Source organism: Myotis nattereri (assembly GCF_964212035.1).
Source record: "Myotis nattereri genome assembly, chromosome: 1".
Taxonomy (NCBI): Eukaryota; Metazoa; Chordata; class Mammalia; order Chiroptera; family Vespertilionidae; genus Myotis; species Myotis nattereri.
In genome coordinates this window covers 46,963,325-46,989,697 of record NC_138075.1, presented here as the reverse complement: position 1 = coordinate 46,989,697, position 26,373 = coordinate 46,963,325, and the positions used below count along the sequence as shown (strand labels likewise).

General features: G+C 52.4%; 1 protein-coding gene and 2 pseudogenes across 4 annotated transcripts in view; 2 read left to right on the top strand and 1 right to left on the bottom strand.

Moving 5' to 3' along the window:
• Positions 1–5,293: 5,293 nt before the first annotated feature.
• LOC308528035 (transmembrane protein 230-like) lies at positions 5,294–5,624 on the top strand (annotated as a pseudogene). Its single transcript has one exon. The product of its transcript is annotated as a transmembrane protein 230-like (transcript).
• A 2,572-nt stretch (positions 5,625–8,196) lies between these two features.
• ANKDD1A (ankyrin repeat and death domain containing 1A) overlaps positions 8,197–26,373 on the top strand; it is a 30,566-nt gene continuing 12,389 nt past the window's right edge. For both annotated transcript variants that reach the window (XM_081090258.1, XM_081090257.1), the window contains exons 1-9: positions 8,197–8,259; positions 11,809–11,912; positions 14,006–14,104; positions 15,130–15,228; positions 16,767–16,871; positions 17,540–17,638; positions 21,309–21,407; positions 21,950–22,048; positions 23,943–24,041. In XM_081090258.1, coding sequence (XP_080946384.1) covers positions 8,226–8,259; positions 11,809–11,912; positions 14,006–14,104; positions 15,130–15,228; positions 16,767–16,871; positions 17,540–17,638; positions 21,309–21,407; positions 21,950–22,048; positions 23,943–24,041 — 837 coding nt within the window. In that variant the 5' untranslated portion in view covers positions 8,197–8,225. The remainder of the gene's footprint in view (positions 8,260–11,808; positions 11,913–14,005; positions 14,105–15,129; positions 15,229–16,766; positions 16,872–17,539; positions 17,639–21,308; positions 21,408–21,949; positions 22,049–23,942; positions 24,042–26,373) is intronic.
• On the bottom strand, positions 25,725–26,355 carry LOC308527315 (nascent polypeptide-associated complex subunit alpha-like; annotated as a pseudogene). Its single transcript has 2 exons — positions 26,352–26,355; positions 25,725–26,267 (listed from the first exon to the last, which is right to left on the bottom strand). The product of its transcript is annotated as a nascent polypeptide-associated complex subunit alpha-like (transcript).

Sequence of the window (26,373 nt, the reverse complement as noted above, 5' to 3'; positions counted from 1 at the left end):
CCGCGCCCCTCTGGCTTACGTCACGGTCGTGACGGTGGTGGGCACAGACCAGTGTGCGCACGCCCGCGGAAACCACGGTATTTAGGGCAGCTCTTCGCGGCGCTGGCTCCCCCGCGTGTCGATAACGGGAACTGCAGCCGGGCCAAGCCCGCCCCGCCCCGCCCACGCCCGGCAGGGCTCCTGGACCAGGCTCAGCTCGGAGAAGCTGGGCGCCCACCCTCCCGGCTGCCTCCTCCACACCGGAGGACCGGCTAGCGCTGTTTTTGAGGCTTCCTCCCAAATCGCTTTCTTTCCTGGCGAGAGAGTCGCCCCCTAAAGTCAACCCGGCAGACGCTGGTCTGAGAGATGTCCTCGGATCTCACCGGTGGCACGGCCCCAACCTGGACGCAGCGGGTGTTGCACCTTGGGGACCACTGGGTTCACTTTGGAGAGAAGCCCATCTGGATTCCACTTGCAACTCTCACCTGTTTGCAGCGTGTCCCTGGTCGAGTCATTTACCTCTCAGCTTCACTGCCTCTTCTGAAAATGGAGCTTAGATTTCCTGGCACTGGGCCCAGGGTAGTGCCAGTGGCAGTGGAGCAGAGGGTAATGATCACCACCATAATGGGGCATTCACTGCATGCTGGGGAAGGCCCTAAACCAGTGGTCGGCAAATCGCGGCTCGCAAGCCACATGTGGCTCTTTGGCCCCTTGAGTGTGGCTCTTCCACAAAATACCACGTGCGGGCGCGCATGTACAGTGCGATTGAAACTTTGTGGCCCATGCGCAGAAGTCGGCTTTTGGAAAGGAGATAGACAAAACAAGTACACAAGACAAGTGTGGATGGGAGAGTTGGAAGGGGTCGACCTCAGCGAACGTACCTCAATCAGATTGAGGACTTTTTTAGCAAAGGCCAGCTTAGGAGTACCCTAATTAAGTTAATAACAATGTACCTACCTATGCAGTTTAAGTTTACACAATTTGGCTCTCAAAAGAAATTTCCATCGTTATACTGTTGATATTTGGCTCTGTTGACTAATGAGTTTGCCGACCACTGCCCTAGACATTTTGAAATGACCTTGTTAAAAAAACTGAGGGAAGAAACTGAAATTTAGTGATTTGCCCTGAGTCACACAGCTAGAGGGTGGCAGCGCTGGGACTAGACTCAGGAAGACATGGGCACACAAGTGCTGGGAAGGTTTGTGAATTTAGGGGGTGTCCAAAGGCCTGAAAATAATCCAGCCCTGCCCTTTTGGATCATTAATCAATGCTTTCTTCTTCTAATAGATTATTCATCCCATCTTAGCATAATTCTTTCATAGGAAGGGGCCTAAAAGACCATCCAGGCCTATTTCCTTAAGAAAAGAGGGAAAGCCCATCCAGTGTGGCTCAGTGTTTGAGCATGGACCTATGGACCAGGAGGTCACGGTTCAATTCCTGGTCATGGCACATACCCAGGTTGCAGGCTCAATACCCAGTGTGGGGCGTGCAGAAGGCAGCCAATCAGTGATTCTCTCCCATCATTGATGTTTTCCTCTCTTTCTCCCTCCCCCTTCCTCTCTGAAATCAGCAAAAATATATTTAAGAAGAAAAAAAAAAGAGAGAGAGAGAGATACTTGTCCAGGGCCACACAGCTTGTCCTGTTGTTCCCCCATCTCCCTCCCCTCCCCTTTGGGTGAACAATTCGGCAGAGTGATGCTCCTTCCCACTAACAATCAAATTGCCCACGCAATACAGGCACCTCTCCCGGGGCTGTCCACTGGCCACTCCTGACCCACTTGGCCAGAACCTTCTGCCCCTATACCCCGTTCCCTCCTCTAGGCACACCAGGCCTTCCTCCCTCACAGAGCTGATGCTCTAAGCCAGTGGTTCTCAACCTTCTGGCCCTTTAAATACAGTTCCTCATGTTGTGACCCAACCATAAAATTATTTTCGTTGCTACTTCATAAATGTAATGTTGCTACTGTTATGAATCATAGTGTAAATATCTGATATGCAGGATGGTCTTAGGCGACCCCTGTGAAAGGGTTGTTCGACCCCCAAAGGGATCGCTACCCACAGGTTGAGAACCGCTGCTGGTAAGCAGACAGACAAGTGCAGGCTCTGACTCCCAAGCACTGGCGCACGACCAGCAAATATTTACCACTGTTTGCATGTGTGTGTGTGTGTGTGTGTGTGTGTGTGTGTGTGTGTGTCTGTTTGGGAGGCAGCAAAAGCAATGCTCAGAGACTGAGTTGTCTTTGCCAGCAATTTATTTAAGCACAAGTTTGCTGTAGGAATTATAATAATTTCATAAGCCAAAGCACACAGGATAATATCTCTTAATAAGCCAAATACAAAAATAACATACTCCAAACAAATGACAAATTGATCACACTGTTTGTTCCAGGCAAGGGGAGATGAAGGAATCAAGTCCAAATTTAATATGAGATGTACCTTTTTATACCAGTAGGCACTGGGTAGACCAACCAGAGCTGATTTCCAGCTGCCAGTGCCTAAAGTGAAAGTTCTCTGTTGCTAGAGTACATTGCCAGGGAGTGAGATGCCAGTTTGTGATAGGTAAGCTGGGCAGCCCTATGGCTTATCACCACTGTCTCTGTAAGAGTGCCTGCCCAGGACAGGAGCGAATGCCCCAAAGGTCTTCCAGGAATTTTTAGGTTAAAACTCAAATAGTCCTCACAAACTGTCAGTGTTTATAGTATGAACGTTCCATTGCCATAGTTACTTCTACACACTTTCTTATCGACAAGTCTGGAGGGAATCCCTCAGCTGCTGGGTTACGGACTGCTTATCAGTGACAACAGATGTAGAATGATGACACCTGACATCACTTCATACTTATATCAAAGCAATTTTTTCTCTTTGTCATAAACGAGTGGATTAAAACAACTGCACTTAAGTCATAAACAAGTGGGTTTGAAATCATATTAAACCTATATACAACTGTGCGTATCCTTTTCCTTTGTTAGAAAGGGGCTAGCATAGTGTATAGCAAGTGATTCCCAGTGGCATTCTTGAGTAGATGAATTAAGGCTATTTTTTTCCTTGCCTGTATTTTAAATTTTCTTTGATAACCAACAGACATTACTTTATTAATAAAACAAGGAATTCTCTTAAGCCCTGGCTTGTGTGGCTCAGTTGGTTGGAGTGACATCCTGTGCACCAGAAGGTCGAGGGTTCAGTTCTGGTCAGGGCACTTACCTAGTTTCCAGGTTCGATCCCCAAGAGGGGCGCCTACAGGAAGAAACCGTTGGATGTAGCTCTCTCACATCGATGTTTCTCTCTCTCTCTTTCCCTTCCTCCCTTTTTAAGATCAATTAAAAAAAAAAAACTCTCTTAAAAAAAGTCAACAATCATAAAGGAAAGTGAGCTAGAGATAAGAACAGATCGTTCTCAGAAAAAAATGAAAATGGTTCATAAACATAGAAAAAGATAACCAACTTTGCCTGTAATGATAGGGATGCAAATTAAAATTACACTAAGTTTAACATTTCTTACCTATCAGATTGGCAAAATTCCAAGTTTGAGAGTATATTCTGTTGGAAAATCTGAGAGAAATAGGCTCTCTCAGACACTGCTTGCTGATGGGGATAGAAAATAGTATAGAACATGTGGAGGGGATTTGGCAGCAGCTAGTAAAATCTTTTGTGCACTTACCCTTTGACCCAGGAATCCATCTGTAAGAATAGACCCCAGAGCTCTGCATTGGTAAAAAATACCCAATGGCTCAGTGGCTACCAGGGGTGGGCAAACTTTTTGACTCGAGGGCCACAATGGGTTCTTAAACTGGACCGGAGGGCCGGAACAAAAGCATGGATGGAGTGTTTGTGTGAACTAATATAAATTCAAAGTAAGCATCATTACATAAAAGGGTACGGTCTTTTTTTTTTTTTTAGTTTTATTCATTTCAAACGGGGCCGGATCCGGCCCGCGGGCCGTAGTTTGCCCACGGCTGGGCAAGATTGTGAGCTTGTGGACTGAAGGGTCCCAGGTTTGATTCCAGTCAAGGGCACATGCCCAGGTTGCAGGCTCAATCCCCAGTAGGGGGCGTGCAGGAGGCAGCCAATCAGTGATTCTCTCATCATTGATGTTTCTCTCTCTCTCTCCCTCTCCTTTCCTCTCTGAAATCAATAAAAATACCAAATGGTAAGTGGATGAGGCTACTCATTGTAAATCTATCGTAATGGCACCAGACTAGGGCTTCTGTTGAGAATGAAATGACAGGGCAGTGGGTTCCGAGTGGGAGCCGGTGAACCCAGTGTTGTTAGTGCCACTGAATTACACACTGTGATTGTGACTGTGCTTGGGCAGAGAAGGCTGCTGTGAGAGGGACAGTGAGGGTAGGGGTGGCACCATTGCACTGGGAGGGTGACACTTAGGCAAGTCCTGGAAAATGACAAGGAACCAGCCATGGAAAGGGGTGGGTAAGAGCTGCTCCAAGCAAAACAGAGCAGCAAGTGCACAGGCTCTGAGGCAGGCAGAGGAAATGCCGTTCCGCTGGAGGCACTTTGGCAAGTTTAATTTTATTGTTTTTCCCCTCCCTGAGGATTAACATGAAAGGCGTTTGAAATCATGCATTACTAAGCTACGAAGTTACTATGTGGAGCTCATACATGACAGTATGGGCCTTATTTTTCCACAAAGCAAGGTTTTCACCTGTTTTCCTCAACTTCATAATTCCTCCTTATTCCTAATCTGTGTTCAGGTCAATCACTTCCCTCTGTCACACAGACTCACACCGGTCCTGGAGCCCCCCCCTCACCCCTACCCCAAGCCCCAGCACTGTGCTCTCAGGCCCCTGTCCATCCATGTCCAACCTGGTGGTCTCTGAATTACATGTTCTTCTTGTCCCTCAGCCCCACAGTCCCTGATGCCAAAGGGGTGGAGGCAGCATATATGTGAAGCTGGGTACTACTTGCTTTGGAAAGACATGGAGATGGCGTGTGTGTGTGTGTGTGTGTGTGTGTGTGTGTGTGTGTGGTGAGGGCTGGAGATGCATGGTGAAATGGGCTCTGCATCCTGGCAGGGACAGGAAAAGGGCAGAGCCAAATATTTCCTTCCCAATACTCCCAGGGATAGAGCAGTGGGAACCCAAAGCTCTGTGGCCTTGTCCAGGTGATCCATGGGGTAGTGTATCTATACTCTTACTCGTAAACCCATGGTTGTTTTTGATCCAGTCTGGGCGGGGTGGGGCAGGTGGCAGTCAGGTGAGGCGTGTCGTGAGCATCTCTGTTTCCAGTGGTGAGCGGGCTGTCGGCGTGCGGATGATTTGGCATGGCGCTCCGGTAAGGGACTGTGGCTGTGTCAGTGTGTTATGATGCCACCTCGTATCAACCTGGCTACTGGGATCCCCAGTAGGAAAGTGAAATACTCAAGACTCTAGGACAGAGGATGGCTACATTGACCTCCAGGTTAAGAAAAGCCCTCCTAAGATTCCATGTAAGGCCATTGCGCTTGCCATGGTACTGCTTTTGGTAGGCTCCCTCCTGCTATATCAGCAAAGGGGAGAAGACCAGGCCATTCCTGTTCTGATCATTGGCACCCCGGTGTTCCTGTCAGGGTTTTACCACCTGCGCATTGCTTACTGTGCATCCAAAGGCTCCCGGGGTTACTCCTATGATCACATTCCAGACTTTGATGACTAGCACCTCCCTCAGCCCTGAGGAGCAGTCAGATGGGTCAGAGCTCAGCTTTAAGATACTGAGCAGAAATCATAGCTCAGGGCTAAGGAATTCTGCAGGTTGCAGATGCTTAACAAAACAATGGCCATGTTTTATGGGCCCACCCTAAGAGCTTACATTAGCTAATTAGGACATGCTCTATATTTCATCTCCTGGCCCTGACCAAAAGCTGACAAGTTTTTCCACGTGAACCTGTATCATGGAAGAATAGCAATGTTAACTGCAGAAAGTGGGTGGTGATTCTGCAGTGAGAAGTGTTGCTGCCACCACCCTTTTCAGAGTCCAGCATTTCTTTTAAATAGTGTTTATTATCAGTTTGTTCTTGTGTTAAATGGAAGAATGCAGTATGTAACAACAACAACAACAACATGGTTGTTCTAATAAAAATGCAACTTTTTGCCCTAGCCGGTTTGGTGCAGTGGATAGAGTGTCGGTCTGCGGACTGAAGGTACCCGGGCTCGATTCTGGTCAGGGCACATGCCCAGGTTGTGGGCTCGATCCCCAGTAGGGGCGTGCAGGAGGCAGCTGATCGATAGTTATCTCTCATCATTGATGTTTCTATCTCTCCCTCTCCCTTCTTCTCTGAAATCAGTAAGAAAAATACATATAAAAAAATGCAACTTTTCCACTCTGCCTCTGGCATCATGTAAAATTGAGGTTTTAACTGTGGTTTCCTGTGCCCGTTGTCCATGACTGTGTCCCCTCAGGGTATGGGCACCCCGATTTGAGATGCCCAGGACCAGGGTATCTAGAAGGGAGAGCAGGCAGAATGCACTGCAGCCCTGAGCAGAGACCCCCGACTCTCAGGGAGTGGCCCTGGGGCTCTGAGGGGAAGGTTCCCCCCACTGTAAGGTGACAGGACCTTCACGGACTGTGTCCTGACACTGGCATGTGCCCATCTTCCTGCAGGGGGTGCGCAGAAGCTGGCATCCCAGCCTGGCCCTCGGTGAGAGCAGTTGTGTAGCTTATGTGCTGTGTTTGAATTGGCCACTTACTGGCTGTGGGACTTTGGGCCGGAGGCTCCTCAGGTCTTGTGACTGTGAGCAGCCATTTTCCCAGAAAAAGAGGCTGGTAACAGCATTCACCTCACAGGGTGGGCGTCGGGGAAGGGGGAAGAGTGCATGAGATAATGCTGATACGGGACTGACACAGTGGCTGCTTCACAGCGGGTGCTCACTAAATGAAGACAGTGCAAGAGGCTAGATCTGCTTATGGAAGGTACCGAAATAAAAGCCTGTAAAAAAATGGACTGGGATGGACAGCCTAGAGCAGTGCTTCTCCTACTTTAATGTAAACAGGAATCACCAGGGATCTTGTTGAAACCCGTGTGGCTCAGTGGTTGAGGGTCGACCTATAAACCAGGAGATCACAGTTCAATTCCCGGTCAGGGCACATGCCTGAGTTGCAGGCTCGATCCCCAGTGTGGGGCGTGCAGGAGGCAGCTGATCAACGATTCTCTCTTTCTCCCTCTCCCTTCCTCTCTGAGATTAATAAAAATATTTAAAAAAATAAATAAATGCAGGTTCTGATTCAGCAGGTCGGGGCTGGGCCTGGGATGCCGCCTTCCCAAGAGAATGCCACTCAAGTAGCAAAGCAGCATGAAATCAACCAGGCAGAGTGCAGAACACAAGTCGGTTCTAGTTTGTTAAACAACAAAAGAAACACATAAAACAACCCTCTAATTTCTCAAGATATGAAGTAAGAACAATGAAAAGCCTGGGGGGGGGGGGGAGGGCATCTTGTGGAGAAACCTGCCACCCCTGCTGGGGCCTCACCTCCTCTTCAGGGACCTGGGAGAGAGGTCCCTGCTGCCACCAGGGCCCACCAGGCGGAACCACTGGCAGACCCCGCTCCAGCCGCGGGCCTTACAGGTGAAGAGGAGGAGAAGGAGCTGGAATCCCCCTCACTGTTGCCAGACTTTCTGAGATCGGAGGCCCCAGGCTGCTCGCAGCAGCAGTGACCTGGCTGGGACAGCTCCTCACTCCCCACCGTTTGGCACTACCCAGCTTTCCCATGTTTGTCGGTCTAACTGGCGCAAGTGAAACCTCATTCTCGTTTGAACTTGTATGTTTCGGATCATGAATGAACCTGGCCATCTTCTCATACGCTTGCCCGGGCTTCTGTGCCTTAAGAGCCTGCCCAGTCCCCGAGGATGGGGCCTGCCGGAGGCCGTGCACACACACCTCGGGGCGTGCAGGCTGGGACAGCTCCGGGGGGCGGGGGGAGAGGAGAGGAGGAGGGAGACACGCGGAGGGGAACCTGGGGAGCCAGAGTGGCCCCTCCCTCCCCGACACGCGTGGTGGGCCAGGTCCAGGGAGCCTGGTCTGGGATGGGGGGCGGGGGATGGGCAGCGGGGGCGGGGAGAGGCCGCAGAGCCGAGTTCACATCATCCCCAAGGGCCCAGGCGGGGGCGGGGGGGGGGTCAAGGGGAGCGGCTGCCGCCCGCACCTGGATGCTCCCCGCCCCGGCTCCGCGCCCCCTCCCTCCCCTCCCCTCCCGCCCGGCTCCGGGGATGCGCGGCTGGTGGGCTGGCGCGGGGCCGAGCGCGGGGCTGCGAGCGGCGGCATGGAGGAGCACCTGCCCTGGGAGACCGACGGCCGTGAGTCCGCGGCGCTGCGAGGCCGGGGCGGGGGCGGGGGCGGGGGCGGGGCGGGCAGGGACCAGAGCATCTCCCGCACCCCCCGCACCCCCACACGCCCGCGGGGGCGACCCCGGCTGGGATTGGCTCGGCCCACGTGTCCTTCTCTGCCTTGGGCTCCGTTGTGGCGCCGAGAGGAACGTGCATCGGGCCGAGGGGACACTGCCACGCGCCTGAGACCTTCGCTCGCAATAAGCCGGCGCTGCGACCTTTACTGAGAGCTCACTGCTGTGCCAGGCCGAGCGGCAGGCACGGTCCTTGACCTCCATGGCGGCCCTAGGGGTGGGACCTACTGCCATCTCCATTTCTGCAGAAGAGAAAGCTGTGGCACAGGGTGGTTAAATAAGAGACCCAAGGTCACAGTCAGTAAGCGCCCCCAGCGCCCCCAGCACCCCTGTGCGTGAAGAGCCGTGACATCAGATGGGGAAACTGAAACCCAGAGGGGAGGGGCTATGGTGTGCCCAGTGCCAGGGTCCCAAGGCCAGGGAGCAGCAGCCAGGTGGGCATCAGCTGGGAGAGGGGAGAGCAGGATGGTGCCAGCGGCCTCCAGGGGATGGGCGGGGGAGGGGCTCTATCAAGGTGTTACTTCAGAGGGTACAGGGTTCTGCCTGGGACAGAGGGTCACATGATCGGGACCTTTACAATGTGCAGCCAGATGCATGGGGAAGTGTGGGATGGAATTCTGGGCAGAGGCCCCAGCCTGGGCAGAGGCCCAGGGATTAGAGTGCCGTGTGTATCTGATGTGGCCACAAAGAGGATGCGCGGGCTGAGGTGCATGGAAGAGAGGAGACTCAGTTGTATCTGGGCTGTGCAGGGTCGGCTTGCTCCCATTTGGACTCCTGGCTGTTTGCCAGCACAAACCAGCCCACAGCCCCTGGGCTTCAGCTAAGAGAAAGGAGTCAGAGCTGGAAGGGATGGCTTCGGATCACTTTCTCTTGACCCTCCTGCAATGTTACAGCTGAAGAAATTGAGACTCCCCCTGGGACGGGACTAGCCCAGGATCCTGCTGCTAGAAAGTGGCAGAGGGGGTACTAGAACCCCAGCTTCTCTAAGCTCACGCCTGCAGTGCCAGCTCCTTTCCCAAACCTGGGTCGTGGGGGTTTACAGCCAAGAGGTTAAGGAAAGAAAAGCCAGGGAGCCTGTGCTTCCTGGAGATGTTTGAGGTCTGAGAGGGGCTCTTCCAGAAGGGCCTCCTCACTGCAGGAAAGGCAGGCCCTTCGGAATGGGGAGATGGCGCTATCAAGGTGGACCTCACTTGGAAGGTGGTGTTTTCTCCATGCCCTGAAGTATTGACAGGAAGCTGCCTTCCCCTGGGCTTCTTTCCTATCATTTCCCTGAGCTTACGGCTTGGTTTTCCATGGGGCTAATGAGTCTTAACTGAGGCAGTATTTTATAGTTCCAAGGCCCCAAGGAGATTTGATGATTTGTGTGTTTCTCATTCATTTAACAAATATATGCCAGGGCCCAAATTTTAAAAATTACATTGCCCTAGCCAGTTTGGCTCAGTGGATAGAGTGTCGGCCTGTGGACTGAAGGGTCCCGGGTTTGATTCTGGTCAAGGGCACATGTCCTGGTTGCAGGCTTGATCGCCAGTAGGGGGCATGCAGGAGGCAGCCAATCAGTGATTCTCTTTTATCATTGATATTTCTATCTTCCTCTCTCTTCCTCTCTGAAATCAATAAAATATATATATTTTAAAAATTACACACATATAGATGCATGCCAGGGCCTGAATTTGGGGATATAGTAATTAACAAATCAGACAAAAATCTGTCCCATCATGGGCTTATATTGTAATGGGGGAAGCAGACTGTAAGCTTAAATATGTGAATATAGCATTTGCCCGTGGTGAGAGGTGTGATGGAGAAAAGTGATGCAGGGAGGTGGGTAGGGAGGTGCTTTCCTTGGTTAGGGCTTCACTGGCTCACTTCCAGGTCTTTGGCCACCAGAATTTATTTATTTATTTTATTAAATTTATTGGGGTGACATTGGTCAACATGAACATATAGGTTTCAGGTGTGAGTTTCTATATGACAAGATCTGTCTATTGCACCATGTGCCCACCACCCACAAATCTCCTGTCGCAGCCACCAGAATTTAATCTCTGATCTTTTGTCTTGGAGGAATGATAGTGATGACAAAGGTGGCACTACTTACCAGACACCATGCTAGAGGCTTCTCTTATCTTATATCTAATCATTACAATAGCCCTGGAGGGCAGCTTATGTCCCCATTTGGAATATGAGGAAACTGAGGGACGAGATAATTAAGTAACTAAGTCTTACAGCCAGACAATGACTCAGCCGGAGCTGATTGCCCTGGAGCAGCTACTCTGAGGTCCACAGGTTGTATCTGTGAGGCACCAGAAAGCCCAAGACCCTCTCCCACATCTGGGAAGCCAAGTGGAATTTATCAGGCAAACCAAACTGATGGTAGGCCTGTCTGTCACCTCAATGCATTGCTGGCCACCTGTCCCTAGACAGAAACTGGGTTTAGACATTCACACTGGACCATACATGCAGGATGTGGGTCTGGCAGCAATAAAACCACAAGATTACCTCCTGCAATGGCTGCGCAAAGGGCCAGGAAATATTTCTGGCCGTGTGTCCAAGCTTTTCTGGAGGAGGGACGGGCATCTCTTAGTCTGGGGATTATTGGTGTCACTCATGGAAGCAGAGTTTTGTGGATCCCTTCCTGTGCCCAGCTTTGGGCCTGCTGTGAGCTGTAGGTGGATTGGGAAGGGTCAGGTGTGGCCAGGGCCTGCAAGGACCTTAAGGTCCAGCCAAGGAGCTCAGACATCCTCACAAGCCGAGAGCAGTCAGGATGACAGCAGTATGGGGGTCACCAGGCCTGATCCCTCCTGACGTGGCCACTCACCCTCTGAGTCCACCACTGCCCATGTAGGGGGCTGGCAGGGGCGCTCTGAGGTTCTCTCTCGTCTGAGACTGAAATGAAGGTGCATGATGAGGGTGAGAGGTGTGCAGAGACCGCAGGGAAGGCCCCCTAGCTGGGAGAGAAGTGAAGAGGCGGAAGGATGAGGACAGAGAAGTCTGGTGAGCATGCCCCTGGCCTCCACAGGGCCCGGCGAAGCAGAGGACTCAGTAGCTCCTGGCTGCTTTCTATACAGGGCTGTGAAAAAGGCAGCTGTAGACTCCAGGGGGGATGAATTCCATTCCCTTCTTAAGAGCAGCTCCGGGAGAGCAGACATGAAGCCTGGGTGATGGGGCACCTCTAACGGGTGAGGGGCACACACCCAGCTCTGCGGATGGTCTTGCCCATGGTCTCCCATGTTCAGGGTTTGGCCGAGTCCTGGCCATGTGGACCTGTGGTGAGTTAGAAGGAAACGCAAGCTGTCTGGGGAAGTCCCGACATATGGCATCACCTTCACGCTCCATTCCTTTGGAAGACCCCAGCCCAGGAAACATTCGGGGCCAGGGAGGGGCTGTTCACTGCACCTTGTATGCAGTGTGGGGCCCTCACTCTCACCCCACTCCCCTTTTTCTCCCACAGTACTTCCTCTGGAGAGGCAGCTCCACGAGGCTGCCCGCAGGAACAACATCGGGAGGATGAAGGAGCTGATCAGAAGCAGAGTCAACATTAGGGCCAGAAACCACGTGCGTAACCAGGCTCCTCCACCTCCAGGGGCATGGGCACAGTGTGGCGGGGACGCCTCCCCCCAGGAGGGAGAGTTTATGGTGTCTGCATCTGCATCTGCAGGTTGTCCACATTGTCTCAAGGTCTCTGAGGCCTCACCCCAAGTCAGGGTCAGGATTCTGAGCCAGACTTGGGCAATTCCAGAACTTATACTCTTATAAGTTACTAGAGTCCTGATGCAGCCCAGCTTCATCCGGAAGGTTGTTCAGAAGGACATCCGGAAGATTGTTGGGCTGTCCGGTCTAATTAGCATATTACACTTTTATTATTATAGACTAGAAGCCCAGAGTGCGGCCCTACCCACCCACACCAGTCGTTAGGGCCACAGGCCTTTTATAATATAGATACTGTGACCCATCTGAAAGGCATACCCAAGGAAGGTCAGGAGTCAGAGGCTGACAGATAGGCAGATAGGAGCATTACCTGGAGGGACAAAGGTGGAGTGATGCCTGAGGTCAGAAGTCCAGGGGTTTGAGACCAAGAGAGACCAGACCAAGAGAGAGGCTGAGCATGCATGAGGCAGCCGTCCAGCTCAATTCTCTGAGGGCCCTCTGTGCCCACTGAATGTGTCAAGTTGCTGTGGGCCCCCGCCTGCCCTCAGGGACTCAATGACCAGGCTGGGAGGCAGATCAGGCCTCTGGGAAGGCTGCAGGTGAGGTGGTCCACAGCCCTGCTGAGGAAGAGGACAGAGGGCAAAGCCATTCCTTCTGGTGGGGGACACTGAGGATAGGCCTGAGTACCACTGGGTAGCATCTCCCGCCTCGGGGCTCCGGCTGTCAGGAGCACCTTAGAGGAGATGCCAGCTTGGGTGCTAGTCAGTGGAGGCTGAAAAGGTTGGATGCAGGGTTTCTGACCCCAGCAGAGGCTGCTCTGTCCGGGTGACACGACAAGGGTATGACCTGGGACTCAGTAATAGTAACAGGATTTCTGAGGTTTTCAGAGCACTCACCCACCTGTTTCCTGGTGATCCTCACCCTCCCCTAGAGAGGGGAGGGGGCAGAAGTGTTAGTCCTGTTCATATTTTAGAGCAGGCACAGATGGGGCAGCAAGTAAGCTGAGGTCACACGGCGAGTTGTTGATGACTGGAGCCTTGGTCTCAACTCCTGGACAAGCACTAGCAAGGAAGCGTGGATTTGTTGGATGATAGGATGCTAATGCCAGACTCATTCATTCATTCACTCACTCATTCATTGATTCATTCAATCAATAAGTATTTATTAAGGGCTTACTACTCTGTGCCAGCGCTGTGCTAGCTGCTAGGGATAGAGCAAAACCCATGATGCAGTCCTCTTAGAGCTGATAGTCTAGTGGGGAAGGACTGACATTAAACTGAGTATCACAAACAATTCATTTCCACGGAGAGAAATTGAGCTCCATGGGGGTCAGAGGGGTCTGTCCCACCTGAGGGACGGGGAGGCTTCTTGAGGAAGAGGTGTTTTTGTAGGAGCCAGTGAAGAAGGACAGTGTTCCAGGCGGAGAAACCACTCCGAAAATTAGTGTTTCTTTCATTGTCACCTCACAAGCAGAAAACTATGAAGGGACACTGGCTTCCACCAGGCCTGCTCGGATGTGCCGAGGGCCAGATGCCATCATAAATTGCCAAGGTGGTGTGAGAACTAGGTGGGGGGTCAGGAGCCTTCAGACCCATTCTGAGGGAAAGAGGGGAGAGAACCCAGGCCCTCAGGGACCCTCAGGGACGTGGAGAAAAGCCACAGGCCACAGGAACAGACAGAGTGGGGAAGCTGGCATTTCTGAGAAGCAGTGGTAGGCAGGGCCAGGCCATGCAGTTTGTCCCAGGAGCAGTGGGGAGCTGTGAAGAGTTGCAGGTGGGGGACAGATGGATCTAGTTGTTGGTTTTACTACGTGCACTTCACTGCTGCCCTTTGGAGGCGGAAGGGACCAGGATGCGGCTGGGGCCCCAGTCACTGGTCACCAGAGCCAGCCAAGGCCTCCCGTGCTGTAGACCAGCTTCCTGGCCTGGTGGTGGTGGAGGTGGGGGAGGTGGGCCAGGCAGCCAGCCAGTGCCTCACAGGATTCCTCTCACTCCTGGCAGGTGGACAGGGTGGCCCTGCACTGGGCCGCAGGTGCCGGGCACGAGCAAGCTGTGCGGCTGCTGCTGGAGCATGAGGCTGCTGTGGACGATGAGGATGCGGTACGGGACCCCTATGGAGGCGTGTCTGTGTGTGCATGTCTGCCTGTCTGTCTGTCTCAGGGTGGGGAAGCTCACTCTGGATCTATGAACACTGTTGTTGCCAAGGTTACCGCTGCTATGCAGATGTGCAGGTGCAGATGGGCGGGGAGGCTAAGTCTTTGGGGGCTTTGACACTGCAGGGGTTCCCTTAACCCCTTGTCCAGTCATAGAGATCTCTCCATCTTCAAGGGCCTTTCAGTGCTCAGAGAGCCTTTTCAGTTCCTCCTGCTATCATGTGGGCAAGGAGAGATCTGGGCTCTAAAACAGATAACTGAGTGGATTAGTAAAGTCACCAGAAGGCAGGTCTGTCTTGCTGTGCCACAAGGCCCTGTCCTGTCTAATCCTTTAACAATTTGCACAAAGACTAGCAAATTGGCAAGCAGCACATTGCTGAGCACTGAAATTAGCAGGACCTACAAAATTAGCTCTACAGGCTTGTGGAAGGGGCTGCATCTGACAATGGCATTTGACAGGGATACATTTAAGAGTCTAAATTTAAATATTGCCCTGGCTGGTGTGGCTCGGTTGAGCATTCGACCCATGTAACGGGAGGTCACCGGTTCATGCCCAGGTTCTGGACTCGATCCCCAGTAGGGGGCGTTCAAGAGGCAGTTGATTGATGTTTCTATCCCTCCCTCTCCCTTCTTCTCTCTAAAAATCAATAAAAACATGTTTTTAAAAAACTGTATTTGGAAAGAGTATATTCTGAGATTGGCTCCCTCCAAATTTTTTGCGTTAAAGTGGTCTCTCTTTATGAAATGATGGTGACAGTAGATGGCAGCTGTTTTATTCAGCAACCTCCCCTACCCTGAAAGTTTGCAATAGTATATCAGCCTCTATTTTTAAAGATGTCCTGGACTTTAAATTCCTAAAGCTGGGCGCTCCTTGGCCTGGGTGGCACTTACGGTCTCTTGCGGTGTGTGACTTTGCAGAGCAGCCACACCTCCTCACATCCTCCTTCCCTCCTCCCGTGTCCGCTCCCCTAGTTTGGGATGAATGCACTTCTCCTGTCTGCCTGGTTTGGCCACTTACAGATTCTTCAGATCCTGGTCAACTCGGGGGCCACGATCCACTGTGAGAACAAGGTAAGGCCTCAACTGGCAGCCCACTGGACCCCACTGCCCCTGCCCCCTCTGTCCCCTGACCCAGCTGCACAGGTGTGCCCCACCCCTGACACCTGCCCTATCGCTGCTCCCTTTGGTCCCACATACATGCCTCTGCCTGCCCCCGTTTGCCTCCTGAAAACCCAGCTGAGCTCAACCCTGTGAAACTGGGACCCCCGCTGCTCCCACTGGCACTTGGAGAAGGGCCAGAGGTGCCCCTTCCATCAACATTGAACCCCTCTTTCTTCTGATCCCCTCATCCTTTACCACTCTAGGTGCTGTGACAGTCCCCGGTTGTCTGACCAGCCTCTTCATTCACAGAAGAGGAACACAAGTAACACCCTCAGAGGGTGGTCGGAAGATTACATGAGAGGGAGGGGGACCTGCCTCCCTTGTGCTCAGGGAGGCGGGGTAGGAGGAAGCACTGCTTACCAAACTCTGGGATCTTTGGGCAAGTTACTCTCCCCCCTGAATCCAGTTTTCCCCTTTGGAAATGGGGATGCTGGCACCCACCTCCGAGCTGTGGGAGAAGCACGTGCAGTGCTGTGCGTATATTACCTGGGGCAGTGTCAGCGAGCCCAGCAGTCCCTCGCTGTCACTGGTGTGCTTGTCACTGGTGTGCGCTGTGGTTTGAAGGGGGGGGGCCCAGCCAGGTGGAGTGCCTGGAACCCCTGCACAGTGGTTCTAAAGGAAATGGAAACACCTTGGCCACATGCTGTCAGCCAGGGCTTCTCAACTTCAGGGGCCCAGGGATGTGGATGGAAAAAGAACATTTTATTTCACTTCTGTCAAACGTCTGCTTGAGATTTTAGCATTTCTTTCAGTGATGGGTGAATGCAGGGGTGGAAGTGGCATGGTCTCTTGAGGCCAAGGCTGGAAAGTCACATGATAGCGTGTCCACCACATTCTATTGCTCAAAGCCCGTCACAGGGCCAGCTTAGGTTGGGGGGATGGAGAGAGCTGGCTTCCCCCTGAAAAGAGCAGTACAGCCCCCCCACTTAGGGTGTTGCCAAGGGCGGAGGGGGTTGGGAAGAGTTGTAGCAGCCATCTTTGCAAACAGTCCACCAGTCTTACTTTCAATCCCTTGTTCAAGGTCCTTCCCAAAGGTACTCATCTCACTGTTAGATGAGCTGTGGCCCGGGTCAGAGGCATCATTACCCCTGTCTGCTCAGCCCAAAGCTTACCTTGCCAGTCATTGGTGACATTTCAAGTTTTACTAAACTACAGACTGCATTCAAATGTCATCAGTGTTTTTTTTTAAAAAAAACTTAATATTCTAAGTGCACTTAGGCATCTTGTCCCCCTGGGTCTCCTTTATCTTGTGACAATTTCTCAGTCTTTTCTTGTTTTTCACACTCTCGCTGCAATGGGAGGCCAGGGTAGAGGCTCTGGGCTGTCAACACAGCATTTGCAAACCTCCCTCACTGACGTTGCTTGTGGGGCCAGGAGCCCTTCTTCCTCACAGTGTGTGAGGAGGGTCTCCGTTCCAGACAGCAGGGACCACCCTGGGCTTGTTTCAGGACGGCCTAACCTTACTGCACTGCGCAGCCCAGAAAGGCCACGTGCCGGTGCTGGCGTTCATCATGGAAGACCTGGAGGACGTGGCCCTGGACCATGCTGACAAGGTGAGGGTGGCGTCCAGCCTGTCCTTCCCATTGGGCCCGGGGCTCCTAGGGCCACTCGTGCCCATTCCTCAGGTGTGTCCTTTGAGCTGTGGCTGGTGCAGACTGGACCCCGCCTCAGGGAGCTGCGGGTCTAGAAGGGACATTAGGGCACAAATGAGCAAGACACAGCAGAAATGTGGTTAGTTCCGTCAGAGAGGCTCTGATAAGGACTAGACGTGTTAGAGAGGGAAGCCACTGCTTCCTGCTTCCTGGAGGAGGTGGCCTTTGGTAGATGAACTGAATTCTGTCAATAAGATTGGAAAGCAGGGGGCCGTTCCAAACGGAGGAGAGAGCACCCTAGAGAGTTAGGGGTGGAAAAGGGCCCTTTGTGTGTGAGATCAGGCGGGTCAGAATATTGGGAGTGAGGGCCAGAGGGCTGGGGTCCCTCATGAAGAGCTCCACCCCCAGCCTCAGGAATCTGTCCCTTACTCAGTAGGCAGCCGGGAGCCACAGGAGGGTGTCAGCGGGGGAGGGACCCCCTAGTGGGGTCTTGTTGGGAAGTTGGGTGTGTGGGTCCAGGAGAGGGGACCGTGTCTGGGTCGGGAGAAGCCACGGCAAGCCCGGCATGGTTGGGGAAATAGAGGCCGAGGGACAGAGCGTAAAAGTTCACTCTCTTCTCCGCCCGTCAGCTGGGAAGGACAGCATTTCACCTGGCGGCCACACATGGACAGCTGGAGGCTCTGGACTTCCTGGTGGGCTCTGGCTGTGACCACAGTGTCAAAGACAAGGTACTGTGACCGCAGGTCCCAGATGCTGGGCTCCAGAGAGGTGGGCGCTGGCAGCTCATCTGGGCCTGCTTCTGCCTCTAACCTGCTGGAGGGGCAGGAGCCCAAAGACCAGAGTGTGTCTGATGTCCATCCAGCCGGAATTTCTTGGACACACTCTCTGGGCCAACTCTGTGCTACAGGTGAGGGGCACAGAGATGCCCGAGACAGTTCCTTACTCAAGGAACTCAGTGCCACAGTCCTAGTAAAGAGCTACGATCTAATATGGGGAGTCAGGATGGCAAATCGGATTGGTGGGTATGAGCGGACTGTGATTCCACTGGGAACATCTGTTGTTGGGGTGTGGGAAGAGGTAGGGGATGGTAGCCACCCTCCTGTGGTCATTTGCTTTCTTTGTGGTTTAGTAAGCTACAGCGATGATGGCAAAAGGAGGGTGGGAGCACTGAGGAGGGAGCACTCCACGAATCTGAGGAGTGAGGGACGGGGACTGGAAGGACCACCCTGCAAATGACTCGTATCAATGGGTCATTGCAAATCATTAGGCCAGTGGTTCTCAGCCTTCCTAATGCCGCGACCCTTAAATACGGCTCCTCATGTTGTGGTGACCCCCAATGTCATTGTTACAAATTGAACATGATTAAAGCATAGTGATTAATCACAAAAACAATATGTAATTATATATGTGTTTTCCGATGGTCTTAGGCGACCCCTGTGAAAGGGTCATTCGACCCCCAAAGGGGTCGCGACCCACAGGTTGAGAACCGCTGTATTAGGCAAATATGTTGCAGCAGATTCTAAACAATGCTTCTAACAAGGAGATGAACTCCGTTTTTAATCCTCTGATTAACGTGCTTGGTCAGGTAGGAGTCCTGTTCCTATGCTAGGGGACAGAGAGCTCACAGACAAATATATCGCAGGGTGTTAGAGCTGGAAGGCATCTTCATCGGGGGCCAGTTCAACCTTCTCACTTCACACATGTGGAAACTGAGAGCCAGGGAGGGGACTGCTTTGGCCTGGGTCACACAGCGAGGCCACGGCCAAGCTGGGTTTGGAGCCGGCATCCTGATGCCTAGGTCTGTGCCTCCTCCTCTCCCTGGGCTGCGCCCTGGGGCACTGAGCCCTCAGGTCTGCACTGCATTCATCTGCCTGCATTCATCCTTTGGGATGAAAAGGCTGAGTGGGGTCCTGAGACTCCCATTAGGGTGCTTTCCTTCATTTTGGAAACATGGCTGGAAATGGCTGTGTGTGTGCCCGGCACTGAGCCGGGAAGCAGGGTTACAGAGAGGGCGAAAGGGCAGCCCCTGCCAGGACACATTACTCAGGAGGCAAGAAGATTGCACTCAGGGCCCAGGAGAGCAAGAGCACCAAAACCAGAGGACGAGAAAGGCCCAGCTTTTTTTTTTAAATATATTTTTGTTGATTTCAGAGAGGAATGGAGAGGGAGAGAGAGATAGAAACATCAATGATGAGACAGAATCATTGATCGGCTGCCTCCTGCATGCTCCTACTAGGGATCAGCCCACAACCCAGGGCATATGCCCTGACCAAAAATAGAACCGTGACCTCCTGGTTCATAGGTCAATACTCAACCACTGAGCTATGCCGGCCCGACTAGCCCAGCTTTGATGAACTTGCTCAGAAGCCTGCTGTCAGAAATTCTAGAAAGAAGCATTTAAAATTGCACACCCCTGTGAAGTTCTGAATGCTCAGATGAGGAATATTTTCATTTTGTATTTCATCTGGGGCGGGCAGCAGAGAGAGCTTTTCAAGGCTCTGGGCTCCTGAAGGTCTGACTCCTGCTACCCCACCTGTCAGACAACACGATGACATAACGGTGACAACACACGTTATGCCACAGGTGCTGTGATGGCAGAGAGGCTTTGAGCACCAGAGGAAGTGATGAATGCCACTGGGTGCATTGAGGATGCTGATAGGGCCTCACAGAGGTGGGGAGGGTGGGCATCCCCACTGCAGAGGGCAGGGGTCACTGGACCCCAGGCCATGCCTTCTATCGCCCGCCTCTGAGCCCCCTTCCTGCCCAGGCAGAATTCAAGCGCCCTTTTAGGGGTCCCTGCCACCTGCGGCTTCAAAGGGCAGGATGTGGATATTTATAGCCCAGAAGGAAGAAGAAAGCCCTGCCCTGCTAGCTGGGGGCACATGTCAGTGCGTTTGCATTTCTTTGATCACGGAGACTTCGCGCTATGGCCACATTCCCAGCCTGGTCCTTGTTGCTGCGGAGAGCTGACTAGGCCGCTAAATGCACATTTGCAGAGAGGTGGGGGAGAAGCAGAACAAAGCTGTTGGGATTTTTAAAACTTGTTTTTTGTTTATTAATATGATATAACTGTCATCATAAAAGAAATGTAAATGTTTCACCTTTGATCCCATAAGATAGTTATAGCTGTTTCATGTACGCATGGATCGACGATGGGGGAGTGGGGCATGTTTTTAACTCTTTTAAGTACTGCTTTGGCTTTGGCATATGTTCACATCCTCCTCGGGCCCTTTAAAAATCTGTGCTAAGTGGGAATGTCCACCCATCATGAAGGCAGTGAGACAGGCCAGTAGGAGGAAGGAGCCTGAGTGAGGAGGCCCCTATGACTGGTTCAGCAAGAGGTGTCCCAGGGGCCTTTGGGGTGTGAGGAATGGCCAAGGCTGCATCTTCCCTTCTGGACGCTTCTGTGGTCCCTCAGGGGACCTTGCCCTGGTCTTCCATCTGTGGTTCCTCTTTAGGGACATACTTATCTCTGGCCGCTTCCGGCTGTCCTCTTTGCTGGGGCCCTGCGCCCTCCTTCCAGCTGTCCCCCAAGCAGGGACTTCTAATACAAAGAACATGTGCCTTCTGCCCGCCGCATGGGGCCTCTGGTTCCGCCACGGTCACCGTTGGGCTTCTCACAGGCGAGGCGATGGCCAGGCCTCTGGCTCTCAAGAGCAGGAGGCCAATGGGAAGCTCCCATCACATTATTTACTCACTGGACAAACGTCTATTGAGAGTCTGCCGTGTGCCAGGCCCTATGCTAGGCGCTCGGGGGAACCAGAGAACAAAATGGACAGAACTCCCCACCTTGTGGTGCTGATGCTCTGCCAATGGAGTCAGACAATAAGCCACGAGCATGGGAGACAAGGAAATCCTGCAGGTCTGAGGAGGCCGGCGGTGCTATGGAGAAGAAGGAAGCGTCGAGCAGGATGCGGGGATCGGGAGGACAGGGGTGGGGTCCCAGTTTTAAATGTGTGGTCAGGGTGGGCCACAGTATTCCACGAGAAGCTAATCATGTCTTGGGAAAGGGCAAGGCGCAGTGGCTGGGTCCTGGCCTTGAGCAGGAGGAGGGTGGGTGGTCTGCAGTCCCCAGGGAGGGCCAGTTTTAGACAGGAGCATGGAAAGTAGGGATTTTTTTTTTTTTTAAAGTATGTGTCTGCCTTGAATTGTCCAAAAGAGAGAGACCAGGACTCGGCCCTTGGAAGACCCTGGTTATAGTCTTTGGCCCAGTTCTCAGGAGCAGGATGGCTTTGGCCCGGCATTCAGGGCTGCAGCGTGTCATGGACTTGCTCTGTGACCCTGGAGATGTCACCTCCCCTCTCTGGACCTCAGTTTCCATGTCTATAAAACAAGGGGTGGCTCTCGCAGGCCCTCAGAGCCGGGAAGGTGTGTGATTCTACCAGCCCCTTCTTGCAGGAGGGGAACACGGCTCTGCACCTGGCCGCCGGCCGGGGCCACCTGGCTGTGTTGCAGCAACTCGTGGACATCGGGCTGGGCTTGGAGGAGAGGAATGCGGTGAGTTGCCGCCGGGATGAGCAGAAGTGGCTGACACTCACTCTCTGCCTTCAAGGAACCCACAGCCCGTGGTTTTCCCCGATAGAGGCCCTAAAGCTGGCAGCTGAGGGTGTGTTCTTGACCCAACAGCCCGCCAGGAAAAGCTAAGCCGGGGCACAAAACTCCAGGCTTAGTGGGGCACCAGGCAGGAGGGGTTACGAGGAAGTCATGCACAGGGTGTGTGCTCACAGAAGGGAGGAGTCTCGTGACCAGGATGGGCAGGGGCGGCTTCCTGGAAGAGGAGGATATGAACAGGGAGCGGGGTGAGGCTGCTTGTAGGGCAGGAGATCCTGAGCAGAGGGGTGAATGGACCACCTGTCCCTCAGAGTGAGACAACAGGGGCGGGGATTAGGGAACCGCAGGTAATGGGGCCATTGTCCTAGGAGCAGGGCAGTGGAGAGATCTGAGCCCGGGAGCCTGGCAGGAGGGTGTCCTCTGGTCTCAGGTCCTGGCCTCAGCCTCCTGCCCTCCCCATACCTCTCCCCTTCTCCCGTGTGTTTCAGGAAGGTCTGACCGCCCTGCACGCCGCTGCTGAAGGGATCCACCTCGACTGTGTGCAGCTCCTCCTGGCGGCAGGGAGCAGCGTGAATGCCCTCACTCAGGTAGCCAGGCCTCTCCATTACTGACAGCGGACTTTTAAATAGCTCTATTCCTTATCTTCACATAACCAAGTAATTATTTTGTTGGATTGCATGTCTGAGGCTTTTGTTAATCCTCACCCAAGGATATTTTTTCCATTTTTATTTATTTAAAATATTTTTATTGATTTCAGAGAGGAAAGGAGAGGGAGAGAGAGATAGAAACATCCATGATGAGGGAGAATCATTGATCAGTTTCCTATTGCATGTCCAACACTGGGAATCGAGCCCACAACTCGGGCATGTGCCCTGACTGGGAATCAAACTGTGACCTCTGGTTCCTAAGTCAACACTCAACCACTGAACCATGCCGGCTGGGCCCACTGATGTTTAGAGAGAGTGGAAGAGAGGGGGAAAAAACATCAATATGAGAGAGACACATCAATTGGTTGCCTTGGCTTGAGGTTTCTGGGACGGCTGCCCTGGGCTGCTGAACTGTAACCCCGTCAGCAGTAACAGCCACAATGATTCCAGAACATTGTGTGCCCGGAGGCTATGAGGCAGCAGGCCCAGGTGCTGGTCTTGGCTTCTCCACTGCTGAGCTGCTGTGATCTGAGCAAGTTACTTAACCTCTCTGAGCCTCTTTCCCCAACTATGAAATGGGGAGGCAACCGATCAATGTGTCTCTCTCACATAGATGTTTCTCTTTCTGTCCCTCCCCCTCCCTTCTCCTCTCTCTGAAAATCAATGGGAAAAATATCCCGGGGTGAGGATTAGTAACAAAAAAGAAAATAAATAGCAAAATGGCAAATGTAAAAATACCCATGTTAAACCACTCTAAGTATGAAGAATGTTTTATAAGCCACGAAACAATGTACGGAGCTCCCTTAGAAGGGACCCACTGGCCTAGGGGGGTGGGGGAGGGGGGACACCAAGGCCCAGAGAGGGAAAGTGGCTGCCTCAGGGCTCCCAGCTGTGTCCTCGGGTGCTGCTCCTTGGTCAGCAAGGCCCTTCCCCTGTGCCCCGCACAGCGCTCAGTGCTGGGAGGGCTCTGTAGCAGGAAAAGCATAGGCATTTAGAGGCTGGGCGCTGATAACGGTCATGGTGAGGGTGGCGCTGCCCACTCCTCTGGGCCTTGTGCTCCAGCCTTGGCTTGAGGTTTCCGGCAGAGGCCACAGTCCATCTAGAAATTCTCACCCCTTGAGTGTTTTGCAGCAGGGTCTCCGGGGGTGGGGGGTGGGGGTGGGGGGGGCAACCCACGTGATTGTATCTCCCCCTGGGAGGTGGGCTACTTCCCACCCACCCCGTGCACCCAGGCAGGACTTTGAGAGGGTGACCAGCTTGTCCTGGCTTGGCCCCATATTGGCAAACTGGGACATTTGCTTGGCCACCCACTGGGGCCTGCCTGGAGGTCTCTGTGTGAGAGCCTTGTTGGGCCGGGAGAGGGCTCTGATGAAGGCGCGCACTTAGAAAGCTGATGCGGGATCAAGCCCTCGCGCTGGCCCCGCCAGGTCCTGCTGGGACACCCTGAGACCAGAGCCCGCTGGGCAACGCGTGCCGGGTGGGGTGTGCCCTGTACTGGCAAATCTGATTCGTCCCCTTCTTTGAACACCACCTCCTCAGAGTCTGTACGCTGCGTGTCTTTCCCGGCTAAGGGATGGTGCAGCCTTCGGCCTGTGTTCCGGGGTTGTGACAGGAGGCCAGGACAGGCTGAGGTCATAGTGAGCTCGTTTTACTGTCACCAGGCCTGGGCGCGTCATTGATTTCTCCAGCCTCAGAGTTGAAAGGGGAGAATAATCCTGAAGGGGTAGAGGGGGGAGGGGTTATGAGAAAACATGGAATAGTGACTCCCTCAGTGCTGTGTGAACCCGCTGTGAAGGGTCCGTAGGGCATTGCATTGATTTCTGTTTTCCTCTAGAAAGAGCAGAGCTGCCTCCATTACGCAGCTCTCAGTGGCTCTGAGGACGTGGCCCGGGCCCTCATCCACTCAGGGGCCTGCACCAACGTGGCTGACCATGTAAGTGTGGGGGCCTGCACGGAAGGGGGCCCCCATGACCCCAGAGTCTTCCCTGACCCATTGATGGGGGTTAGGATGGGGGCCAACTGGCAGCGTGTGGGAGAGTCAGAGTGGGCTCAGTGGGACAGGACTCGCAGCCAAGCTCGCATTCCTTCCAAGCGCAGTGTCTCCTCGCGTTTGTCCACTGAGTCTTAGGAATGATCTCATTACAGATTTACCTCTCGGTTGTTCACACGTTTCCGGTTATGGTGTGGCACATGCAGTGTACCATAGGCAACAGTATGACCTTGTGGTTAAGGCTTGGACTTTGGTGTCAGACAACCTGGCTTTGAGGCCTGGCTCTGCCACTCAAACTGAATGGCCTTGGGCAAGCAGCTTTGACCTCCCCGGGCCTGTGTTTCCCTATCGGTAAGTACTGTTATTATTCCCATTACACAAACGAGGAACTCTCTATTGTTTAAATTAGAAAGAGGTCATTTCATATAGCTGAAATCAGTACTCCATTTAAAATTATTGCAGTACTATGGCTGGTGTGGCTCAGAGGTTGAGCACCAACCTATGAACCAGGAGTTCATGGTTCAATTCTCGTCAGGGCACAGGCCTGGGTTACAGGCTTCATCCTCCCTGGGGATGTGCAGAAGGCAGCCAATCAATGAACTCTCTCATCATTGATGTTTCTATCTCTTTCTCCCTCTCCCTGCCTCTCTGAAATACAGTGGGGCCTTGACTTACGAGTGTCCCGACTAACGAGTTTTTCAAGATACGAGAGCCGTCTCTCGGCCGATTTTTTGCTTTGAGTTGTGAGCTAAAATTCAGGTTACGAGCCAGCTTCAGATACCCCACCGCTAGTTGGCGCAGCGAACGTCACAGTGAACGCCACAACATCAGCCCAGCATCACGTGTCTCACTCGTTCACTTTTTGATTTGACATACGAGTCATTTGAGTTACGAGCTCCGTCACGGAATGAATTAAACTCGTAAGTCAAGGCCTCACTGTACATAAAAATATGTTTAAAAAATATAAAATTATTGTAAAAACAGTATAACACAATTCATTAGACTAGAGAGAAAAGGGGCATCCTGAATCCTGACACCCTAGTAAAGCAATAACTTTCCTCTATTCCCTTTCGGTTTCTCCTCATATTAGTAGCACCTCCAGAATAAATCCAGGCTAAGGCAGACTCCTGCAAGGAGGGTGCTTATTCGTTTTCCCCATCGAGACACCAGAATCGACTCCAGTCCAGTGGAGTCCCCCGGGCCCAGGTGCCCAGTGTTGCTGCAGCGTTTTCCTGGTGGACATTTTTTAGGTGTTGACCATGACAGGTGTGGTCCAGTATCCACATCACATTTAACAGATCCTCAACCATTGGACATTTAAGTTGGTGCTGATTTTGCAACTATAAAGAATGATTTCATGAACATCTTTATGGCATAACTTTTTATTGCTTTTGCATTATATATGAGTTCTCCAAGCAGGATTCCAGGTCAGGTAGTAAAAACATTTTTATGATTCTTTTTAAAAATCCCACAAAAAGGCTTATTAATGATAGCAACAGAACAAATTTCAAACCAAGCAGCACCACTCCTTCAAACAAACAAACAAACAAACAAACAAGTCCTCGTTTTCAGATGGTTACGGTGTGGATTCCATAATAGCATTTACAATATCATTACTATTGTTCTTCAGGGCGTGCATTGACTTTGCTCTCGACACATGTGCTTGTGACATGAACAATTCTATGTCTTAACTCCCACCCCGGTTTCATCAGCTTCTTCCTCTTCACTGTCCTCTAGACAGTTGGAGTCTGTGTTTTCTTGAATGTCTGAGAACTTTGAATTTCTCTGCTGCTAGCAGGACTTGCTGAGATAAATCCTCAATCTTGGCTTCCCCCAAAACTACGTAGGTATCTGAAGCTGGGCTCTTGTAGACCTCTGGTTTTGTGATGACAAAGAGGATATTCTTAGATTTCTGGACAGTGACCCTTAGAACCTCTGTAACCTCTTGAAGGCCCAGTTTGGACCCAGCCTTTCACGCCTTCTTTTCACTCTGGCTCTGTTTTGCTTTACCGACTGGTTCTTCATCGATTTCAGCGGCTGCCGGCGGGCTTGTTGTGTGGTTTGCCTGTGTGGAATCTTGTTCCTCGAGCTCTGGTCCTGATTCATCACTGTCAGATTCTGTTCCACACCTTGCCTCAGCCTGGGGCGGCGGCAACTCCTGCTCTGTACCTTATGATTTGGTGCAAGTTGTTAAATTGCTTTCCCAAAACGTCATACCACATAGCTTCCAGTCATTTATGAGTGACCTTTCACCCATATTAGATATTCTTCTATT